Raw genomic sequence first — 11,159 nt, forward strand, 5'->3', positions numbered from 1 at the left:
AACTAGCCCAGACACCTAAGATAATGCATTTCGAGTTGATGTGAACCTATTATTAAGACACATAATCAAAAGTTTTTCTAATAACCAGGGATTCGGCCAATTTACGTGCATTTTGACTTCTCTTGGAGAGATCATAAACTCATTGTCCACTAGCGGACTCGTAATCCAAAGTTATTCGTAGCATAATGATTTTAAGCCATCTATGGTGAAGCCGGATCCCCTGTCCAACCCCAATTCAGACAAGGGCCTGTTCCACCTCTCTCGGCCGTTGATCTCGCAAATCAACGGCTGAGATGTGCCGAGCCAAAACGACGTCGTTTTGGAGCAAAAAGTGATTGGCACATCTCAACTGTTGATTTGTGAGATCAATAGTCGAGAGGGGGTCGGACAGGGGATCTCGGCTCATCTATGGTATGTACGTAATGTCAATCCTAATCAATGAAACACTTATCTAATCATACATAGAAACAAAATCAAATTACAATTTCATCCGTCTCAATTTGTTGTGTCTGTTTTCTTTTTGAAACCTCACAAAAAATTATTTATATTTCACAATCTATAATGTTTTTTACGATTTCAAAATCTTTATTTAAAAAAATTAATTAAAATCTATTAAATAAGATCCATATTGAATGTATTAAATATTATATTTTAAAAAATATAAAGAACTTTTTGAGACGTTTAAAAAAAAAACAGACAAAATATTTTGAGACACGGGTAAAAAAAAAAAAACTCCTTTCCCAAAGTCACACAAAAACTCCTTTCCCAAAATCGCTCAACCCGCAAAGAGAATTAAAGGCAGCCCAAATACAGCGCTCCACGAAACTCTCCTTCATTGAACCCCCCCTTCCACGCTCTCCCGCATGTAACCCCTCCCTATTTATACCACCCAAACAACCCCCCATCTCTCTTCACATCTCAAAACCTCTCTCTCTCCTCATCTCTCTCTCTCTCTCTCCACAATGGCAGCCTCGACCCCCCTCCTGACCGACGAGCTCGACATCGTGATACCCACGATCCGGAACCTCGACTTCCTCGAGATGTGGAGGCCCTTCTTCCAGCCGTACCACCTGATCATCGTGCAGGACGGCGACCCCACCAAGACCATCAGGGTGCCCGACGGTTTCGACTACGAGCTGTACAACCGTAACGACATCAACAGGATCCTGGGCCCCAAGGCCTCCTGCATCTCGTTCAAGGACTCCGCTTGCCGCTGCTTCGGCTACATGGTGTCCAAGAAGAAGTACATCTTCACCATTGACGACGATTGCTTTGTGAGTGCTTTGATTTTGGTTTTTTCTTTTTTTTTAATGCTTTGATTTTGGTTTTATGATCTAGGTTTTTGTTTTTATTTCTGGGTTTCGGTTTTCTAGTGGCAAAGTTTGGATCTTGACTAATATATGTGGAATCAAATCCTCTGTACCGGTGCATTTTCGGCCATTGGATTGCATGAATTTTTTTAAACATAAAAAGTTCACACAATCTAACGACCCAAAACATCTCGGTATAGAGGTACACTAATTTCTCGGTATAGAGGATCTCAGGTGAATATATGCACATCATAATGTTGGGTTTTTATGCTTCAAATTTGGTTTTTTTGTCTGGGTTTTTGGCTTTGTGGCAATAATGTTCAGATCTTGACTAAAACATGCACACATAACCATCTTTCATAGATCTGTTGACTGGAGTTCAATTCCTCTGTACCTCTATACCAGTGCATTTCCGGCCTTTGGATCATATAAAATTTTTAAAACATAAATTCTCATACAATCTAACGACCCAAAATACATGTGTACATGAGTACACCAATTTCTTGGTACAGAGGAACTGAGGCTTGTTGACCGTGGCTTTGTTATTATTATTTTCCCGTGGCTTGGTTGATGTTATTGTTAGGTTGTCTAGTGGCATGCTATTTTGATTACTAAATTCCTGGTATTTGAACATTTGGAAGTTGGAACTTATTTTCTCTGTTTTTGTTCTTTGAAACTTTGGCATCTGCTTGATCTACATTGCTTTGAAATTTGTAAATATGCTGAGATTTATGAAGAGTGCTTGACGGGGACAAGTACTGTTACAAGAACTCTCCTGGTTGACTTTGATTAGGTCTCTATGACTTGTGACTTTGATTAGGTCTCTATGACTAAATTGTCTGTTTTCCAGCTTGTTTTGCCTGATTGAATTGATAAAATTCTATAAGCAGCATGTAGCGTGTATTATGCACTTGGTTTATCGCCTCGACCTCTAGTTTCAAGTGACTTTTGGATTTGAATGTTATGCATCGGGTTCATTTTCTTGATCTCTGATTTCAGCTGACATTGAGAGTTCTGAATCTTATAAAACTATTTTTTATGCAATTTGAATAACACTGGTGGTGAGATCTTGCAGTTTAAAAGTTTTTAAAATAGCTTTCCACTTTTGTACCATCTATATCCATACTCAAATAGTTCTCCTTGGAAGTCAAATTTTAGTATTACTTTTTGAGAACAAATCTTTGATTTACGTTTTTACAGTTCATTATTAACTGGTTACAATGTGATCCACAGCTGTAGAATGTCAAGAAGCTTAAATCGGATGCCATTGTTCCACGATACCGTTTAAATCTTAAGCTCTTAACTTTTCTATTTTCTAATCTTGGTTGGTGGGTCCGGATTGTTAAAGTAACTTTAAGTTTGATTTTGGAAACATTAAACTAATCTAACTAATTGACCATCTCCCATGAGAAACCTCTACTGTTGATAAATGCAAAATTTGAATCTTGGTCATGCATGTGCATAAGTAGTGGCCCACCTTTTGAACGGCTAAAAAGACAAAAAAAAAGAGAATAAAGTCAACATTCATTTTCAGTACCAAATTAGACTTACATTTGTGAACATCTGGTTACGACCCTGAAGTTCATGCTTATTAGGGCCATTGAACATGGTTTTAAATAAAGGTCGTTACGTATTGTCTCGGCTATTATGTACTCATTTCATATTAAATGATTAATGAGTCTTATGTGCAACATATGAACTTCTCTAAGGCTTGCTATATCATATAAAAATATTATGTTCGTTTTAGTTATGAATTTATGATAGCATCTGTATGCCTCTTCTTCTTATAAAGCTTTGTTGATACCTTTTGGGGAGTTAAATCACAATCTAGTTTCTGGCGTAAGTATTTTCTTTTGGCTTAATGTGGTGAAATTCATGTACATGGTTAGGTTGCTAAAGACCCATCTGGAAAAGACATCAATGCCCTTGAACAACACATCAAGAACATTCTCTCCCCATCAACTCCCTCGTTCTTCAACACCCTTTATGATCCTTATCGTGAGGGTGCAGATTTTGTCCGTGGATACCCTTTTAGCTTACGCGAGGGTGCTCCAACTGCTGTTTCTCATGGCCTCTGGCTCAACATCCCAGATTATGATGCGCCAACGCAGCTTGTTAAGCCTCGCGAGAGGAACACTAGGTTTGTTTTTCTCTAACCAAGTCAAGCAACGTAAATATTCACCTCTAGTTTTATACCAACATCTACCTAGTCAAGTTTGTTCTTGACACTGTTCTTTTATGTTGTAGGTATGTGGATGCGGTTATGACAATACCAAAGGGCACCCTGTTCCCTATGTGCGGTATGAATCTGACATTCGACCGTGATCTTATTGGCCCTGCTATGTACTTTGGTCTCATGGGTGATGGCCAGCCAATTGGTCGCTACGACGATATGTGGGCTGGCTGGTGTGTTAAGGTACTTCTTTTATGTGTTTTGTTGCCATATTCCTCGCCAAGATTTTGTGAGACGTAATTGGTATTTTCAAAAACCTTTTACAAGTGAATCTCGATCGGTGTATGTACACTACATGTCAAGGACTCTTAAAAATTCCATTTCTGTACACTCAACACTTGGGTTCAATGTAGGCTATGTGTTGTAGCATATATATGTATATATTTTGGACGTCGTGTTGTATCTTTAGTATTGAAGTGTTGTATCTTTTTGAACGGCGTGTTACATGAATCTGACACCAAGACAAATACCCTTTCCCGATTCCATGCAACATAGCATTTGCAGAAACGGACGGAAAATTAACCTCCATTGCCTGATTGTCATTTGATAGGTGATATGTGACCATTTGGGATTGGGAGTTAAGACTGGGCTGCCCTACATTTGGCACAGCAAAGCAAGCAACCCGTTCGTGAACCTGAAGAAAGAATACAAAGGCATTTTCTGGCAAGAAGAAATCATCCCATTTTTCCAAGCTGCTACCCTTTCCAAGGACTGCACAACCGTCCAACAGTGCTACATTGAACTGTCGAAGCAGGTCAAGGAAAAGCTCGGGAAAGTGGACGAATACTTCGTCAAGCTATCTGATGCCATGGTCACATGGATTGAAGCTTGGGATGAGCTTAACCCGCCAACCAAGAGTTCTGCTAAACTTGCAAACGGTTCTGCCTAAAGAAAATTTTGAGTACTGGTGACTTCATTTTTTTCTTACAGTTATTACGAGAATAAACAGTCTTTAAATATTGTCTTTACTTAAAACTATATTCTTAGTTTTCCCTGATCCATTATTGGGTCTGAAAATTGAGGGATGTAGTATTATCTTACTTTGTTTCAGTTTTTGAGCTTTAGAACAATAAATGATAGTTCATTTAGTTTTGGTTATACCTCCAGTTTATTGTTTGTTTGCAAATGACAACTATGGACACTGGTATATCTGTGATCTGCGTGGGTCGCAAATGTTTTTTGTGTCCTTTTCAATAGAAAATTACTCTATTTTTCGTTCTTGGAGTGAACTGGGATTTCAGTTTTCATTTTCCTAATGTAACCGAAACCGGAAAAAGCCAAAATTGCTGGCAAGAATATTGTGCCAGCAAAAATATTCTAAGTGAAAAATCTCGTGAAGGTATTCATCTCTTACTCTGAAATTTCAAATGCATTCTCAACCTGAATTGAGATACTGGACAAAGCATGTGAGTTACCACACTTATTGCAAATTCAATGTATTGGTTTCTGAGTATTTGGTTTTGGTGCTTGCACAGTTGGTAAAGATCATTTTTGTTTAGCTGCTTGTTCCCTGTGTTTATCTCTAGAGCACAGCTAGGAACGCAACTTTTAGAACACATATTTAGAAACACCTGTGTCCGAAATCGTCCTATGCATAGATGCATCGGGCTGTTCCGAAAACAGCTGTGTCCATATTGCAGCTTGAGGTTGTGTTTCTAGACTTTTTCTTTCTCGTCGATGTTCCTGGCTCTTTTCCAGGGTAGTTGTAGCTTAGATTCTTCATAAGATTCACCGGTGTCGTTGCTCTATCTTGTCTAAAGTTAGGACTCACAGGTTCTAAAGTTGTTCGCATCTTGTTCGTTCATGTTGGAGAACTAATGTTGACATCATCGTTTTTTCGGATGCAGGGATATGCCCAAAATCAATATCAACGCCGATATAGCAAATGTATATGAGCTTGTAGATGCTTCTTGGCATGATGCAAGAACATCAAGCATAATGATATTAGCAGCATTGTCAACTTCAACATATATATTTTTAGCATAATCCAGACTATTCCTTTTGTTGAATAAGTAGGTGAAGGTTCAGAGTATTCCCAATGCAATTTGCCACAAAGCTCAGACCCTCGACGGTCCACATTTCCAAAGGCACATTATAAAAATCGACCCGTATCGGAACACAAGAGAAATCTTGTTCCTACAATTGCGTACCAAGGTAGATAAGTTGGTGAAAATTTCGGTCCCTTTTTTTTTTTCCTATGGTGGTTAGGGATGTCTGGGCCAATTTGCGTACACATAAACTAATCTATTCTTCGATTTGGTCAAAAGACCGGTCACCCACGGCGCCCATCTCGACTTATTCCCTCCCTTTAAAATGAACTCTTGACCACTAGACTTTGAGATTTTCTTGTTACATGGAATTCTTTTGTCTATGGTGTCCCTTCATGCGAGGAGTCAAATTAAATTGATCCCACCGGTGAGTTATCAAATTAAAAAGTTCTCCAAATGATTTGAAATCTTTTCCAAAAATATAAATCACTATATAAAGGCTTACTAATTTATGGATTGGGCACAGCAAAATTGTGGGTAACTTTTACAATTCTTACGGTGTCCATGGTGAATTGCAATCTCATCTTTCTAGAGAGAAGCTTAGCAGTTATCCCTTGAAATTTATGCAGTCGATGCAAGGACGGAACCATGATTTTATTCTAGTAGTGACGAAAGGTATACTGAAAAAATAAAAAGATGCATTACAACATTAATAGTCATCGGCTCCAGAAAAAAAATTAAAATAACATAATAAAAACTATTCTAAAAGATATTTGTCATTTGCACTTGGAGTATGAAAAAAGACTAACTTTAATTTTGAACATCGATAATGTCACTCCCTAGATCCCTATATAGATTTTCCAAATTGATAACCGCCCTCCCTTTTGGGAATGACATTATAATTAAATTCCCTTAATTTTTTAGGTTAAATTGTTTTAGCGTTAGAATACGGAGTTTTTTTTTTTCCGTAATTACTCATTATCATTTATATTACTTCACTTTGGTCCATTGAATTTAGTTTTGGAATACCTTTTTGGGTCTCATTTCTTAAAAAAAAGAAAAGATTTATGACTAGTATATAATAAAAAATAAGGAAATAAACCTAGCAGTGGCGAGACTATATAAGTTGGGAATAAAATTTTTTTTACATATAATAATTGTATTTTCGTCGTGGCGGCCTCTGCCACTAAACCCCTTTGGTTCCATCATTGAGTCGATGGGTACGAGTTTTAAGGTAGAATAAGAATGACATAGGAGAAAAAGCTAGCACAGATGTTTCAAAAAGCAAAAATGCTAGAAGCACATCGGGTGTGACACACTTCAGCCACACCCCTTTCACATACATGTGGGGCCCATTGGAACGGATCCCACCTGTATGTGAGAGGGGTGTAACTGAGATGTGCCACACTCGATGTGTCCCTGGAACGGGTCCCACCTGTATGTGAGAAGGGTGTAATTGAGATGTGCGACACTCGATGTTTCCCTGGAACGGGCCCCACATGTATGTGAGAGAGGTGTGACTGAGGTATGCCATACCCGACGTGTCCCTAGCACCTCTCAAAAAAAGTCGTCTTCAACTCTTCGGCATTAATCCGTAGCAGCAAAACAGAAAAACGCCGTTGCCGGGGATCGAACCCGGGTCACCCGCGTGACAGGCGGGAATACTTACCAGTATACTACAACGACCTTGATGTTCTCCAATTTTGTACAATGTTTATTTATTCACAATTTACGGGAATATTCTCTCTCCCCCCTCTCTCTCTAAATTCATATGAATAACTTATTTGGTAAACTTTAAACGGTCTTACTATTGTCAGCCTACTGGGCTGACGATAAACACATTAGAAGACGAGAAAAATACGTATTTCTATTTACTTTTTTTTTTCCTTTAATACACATTCACACACTCACTATTGTCAGTCCATTAAGTTGATTTTAAAAATTTTCCAACTTTAAAAAGGGCTCTCTCTCTCTCTTTCTAAATTCATATGAACAACTTATTTGGTAAACTTTAAAATCCCTTTCATAAGTTCTTCTAGAAGCATTTTTAGACAATGATATCGATGACTGGAAGAAGACTAACGTGCTTCCAGCCAAAGGAGACCCTTCCCGCGTCTGCTCATTTACTTTACACCCCACGTAGACGGCTCCGATTGCTCAAGAGAAAACATGGTTTTTTTTTTTTAGAGATCATAAGAGAAAACATGGTTGCTCATCTCCCGTTGACTCAACTACTTGGCCGAACTCCAAATGGTTGTGAGAAAGCAATGAGTGCTCTTTCATGAAATCACACGTTTCATTTCACGGAAGCCAAATATTTCAATCCTTAGAGCAACTGGAGATTATACCTGGTCGTTATCTTCAGGGTTTTGGAATTAGGCGAGGTGCTTGCAAACTGACTTGTACATTCAGTTACAAAAAATAAAAAAAATGGAGGATTAGGCAACCATAAACGTGTTTAGTGCATAGTTAATTGCCTTCCTAATAGTTCACTTTGAAGGGTAACTAAAAATGGAGAAGACTTAGGTGCCTTTTCGCTTTCTTTTTAAACATTCTTTTTATAAAAAAATGTAATTTCAAGTTCAAATATAATAAAAATAAAAATAAAAATTTTGATATTTTTTTTGCACTGTTTAAAAGATCTCAATGAAATCTATTAAACAAGATTCATATTGATAGAAAAATTATTTGCATAAACACATAATTTTTTAGTTTGAAATTATCTTCATTTTTAAAAAGTACTTTTTGAAAGAAACTGGAGCGGGCCTAACTCAGCTTTTCATCTTCCTTTTTTGCACTATCGAATCAATCATACCTAGTATTTGACTCACCTTCTCCGCGGCATGGATACAAAGCTGGATCGAACAGGTGCGTCGACTCCACGCTCATCCTTCTTTGATGATCGAATCCGTTCATTTGGTAGGTACTAATTTGTAAACCACCCTAGCAAAACAAAATATTTTCATTCGGATATCATCAATTAGTTATTGATCCAAAAACACTTATCTTGCTTCAAAAGTTTAGACCAAAATTCTAAACTCACAAGTGGGTGTGTTTCGTTCAAAAACTTGCCGACATCAGATTGAATTGATTTTTTTTATTATAGAAATGGTCTACAAATTTTAGGTCTTGCAAAATGAATGGCTCCAATCATCTGAAAAGAATTAGAGTACGGGCCCGCCCCCGTGTACTGTTTCGTCCATCCCCCCACCCCCCACCCCCCCCCCCCCCCCCCCCCCCCCCGGCGATTCGGATTAGCATAATCTTTGGTACTTCAACAAGATCTCAAATCGTAATCTTCAAAAAGCTTGGTATTAATTAGTGGCCTAGGTAACACATCACTACCCATATATGGCATTATGCTACTAATTTATTGACTAATTTATTAGTTTAACCAATAATCCACTGCCCTAACATCCCAATTATACGATTAAACTTTGTAAACTTGGGTACGTGTCCAGTTGTGACTCATTGTGGGTGTCCCCTTTCACATATTCTAATACCCCCATTACCCTAATTAGCATTCCAGAAGCATCTTAATTAATTTAAGCCTAAGAAATTACTGATTAACTATCGATTAACAATTCGCAAAGCATGCAAAGAGCGATTACGTAGTCACCACATGTTGCGTTACGATTGGGCGGGACGCCATTTTCGAGAAACAGCAACAACCACTAACTTTTTGGGCTACTAATTAAACCAAGATTATGCTTTCGTCAATTGGTATTCTTGCGATTCTTGTCGTGAAATTTTGAGGTTGGACGGTTGGACCATTGTCTTGTATTCGTACGGCGGGAATGATTTAGTGCATGCACCCACTTGTTGGATTCTGATTGGTCGGAAATCTACGCCAAACATGATGTCGTAACACCTGCGCGAGAACGATAGGGTGGACGAAATGACCACTTGGAATACTTAAAGAGGCATCATTGCTAAATTAGTTCAAAAAGATAGTGTGGGTGACGTAAACATGGAGTTAAAAATGGAATGATGAATCTAAGGAGGGGTATATAAGTAAGGGTTTGGCACTGTTAGTGTACTAAGTATAGGAGACAACATAATTTGAGAGAGAGAGAGAGAGAGAGAGAGAGAGAGGAACTAATGGTTGGGTTAATGATGGGTTGGGGAGCAGGTGAGAAAGGGTGGAGGAAGGGGCCTTGGACCCCTGAGGAGGATAAATTGCTCACTGAATATGTTAGCTTGAATGGGGAGGGAAGGTGGAGTTCTGTGGCTAGGACTGCAGGTAATCATTAACTAATCACTAATATTTTTTTCTTCCCTGATAATTCGGTATTTGACTCGCTTAAGTTGCTTAATTTGAACGATATTAGTGCGTTGTAAACTTGTAAAGTTTGGTTAATTTGATTTGATTTGATTTCATTTGGAATGTTAGGACTGAACAGGAGTGGCAAGAGTTGTAGGCTAAGGTGGGTGAATTACCTTAGGCCTGGTCTTAAGAAAGGGCACATCACACCTCAAGAGGAAGGCATCATCATTGAGCTGCATGCCCTATGGGGAAACAAGTAATGCATCTCTCTCTCTCTCTCTCAAAAGAGGATGCAGATTTCTTTCAACATGGATTATGAGAATCCAAAATGCTAACACATAACAAACTTTTATAAATAAGTGCACACACACTCACAATGGCTGAGAGGGACGCACATGATGCACGGTCTTTTAATCTGAGAATTGTGAGTTGCGCGCGCGTGTTGCAAGTTAGTGTACATTTTACATATAGTAACACGAAAAAACTATTCAGAATAGTGCTTTAGAATTTGAAACTATCCCTCATGACGGTAAGGTTCATAGTTAGAATGAATGTTCTTTACACGTTTCAAAAGCCGAGTCCTTGTTTTTGTTTCTACATTTTTTCCGTGTTCGTAACATTGCCAGTCTTGCGGATCCAAAAAAAAAAAAAAAACATTGCCAGTCTTCGTTTTAATTTGTGTGTATGTATCCCTCTTTACGCAGATGGTCTACTATTGCTCGATACTTGCCCGGGAGAACGGACAACGAGATTAAAAATTACTGGAGAACCCATTTCAAGAAGAAAGGAAAGCCCTCCTCCCAAATTAAGCAACTAGAAAAAAGAACAAAAACCCAACTCCTCCTCCAGAAACAATTCCAGCAACGAGAGAACACCACCATGATCAACAACTCCTCCCCAAATGAAGAGCTGATGAGCAACGAATCGACGACTGAGAGTACTGCGCAAGCAGAGCAAGAGACCGGTGGTTCGATGTACCCTCCCGTCGTAGACAATCATTGCTTACCTGTTATGTATCAAGATCTTGCTTCTTGGTGCGAAACCATCACAGAGGATACTCTATGGGATGGCTTGTGGAACCAAGATGATTGCAACGTCGACAATGGAAATAATCCATATCAACCCAATGGTTACCCTTGTGGAGGGAATAACTGGTACAATGAGGAGTACATTTTCTAAGATGGGGGTCGGGGTACCTACAAAATGTAATATAGGGAAGATATATATAGTAACTCAGTTGTTTTTTTTTCCAAGTGATTTGTTCTAATTAGTTTATATGTTTTGTAGTTAATTTAGTTCACACCTACCGGTTTTGGTTGATTTTGTTGAAAGAAAAATAAAGTTTCACCTCTTCCAAGCTA

General features: G+C 38.5%; 2 protein-coding genes and 1 non-coding gene across 3 annotated transcripts; 2 read left to right on the top strand and 1 right to left on the bottom strand.

Annotated features, from left to right (window-relative positions):
* Positions 1–788: 788 nt before the first annotated feature.
* Positions 789–4,641, top strand: LOC131304515 (UDP-arabinopyranose mutase 1). The gene is made up of 4 exons (XM_058331762.1): positions 789–1,274; positions 3,200–3,450; positions 3,558–3,726; positions 4,094–4,641. Exons 1-4 carry the CDS (start codon positions 963–965, stop codon positions 4,430–4,432), a joined length of 1,071 nt encoding a protein of 356 aa, XP_058187745.1. The 5' UTR covers positions 789–962; the 3' UTR covers positions 4,433–4,641.
* A 2,504-nt stretch (positions 4,642–7,145) lies between these two features.
* Positions 7,146–7,217, bottom strand: TRNAD-GUC (transfer RNA aspartic acid (anticodon GUC)). The gene has a single exon. It is a non-coding gene; the product is annotated as a tRNA-Asp (tRNA).
* A 2,358-nt stretch (positions 7,218–9,575) lies between these two features.
* On the top strand, positions 9,576–11,159 carry LOC131304516 (MYB-like transcription factor EOBI). Its single transcript, XM_058331763.1, has 3 exons — positions 9,576–9,774; positions 9,925–10,054; positions 10,503–11,159. Exons 1-3 carry the CDS (start codon positions 9,633–9,635, stop codon positions 10,975–10,977), a joined length of 747 nt encoding a protein of 248 aa, XP_058187746.1. The 5' UTR covers positions 9,576–9,632; the 3' UTR covers positions 10,978–11,159.

The sequence above is a fragment of the Rhododendron vialii genome, chromosome 10a (assembly GCF_030253575.1).
Source record: "Rhododendron vialii isolate Sample 1 chromosome 10a, ASM3025357v1".
NCBI classification, from domain to species: domain Eukaryota; kingdom Viridiplantae; phylum Streptophyta; class Magnoliopsida; order Ericales; family Ericaceae; genus Rhododendron; species Rhododendron vialii.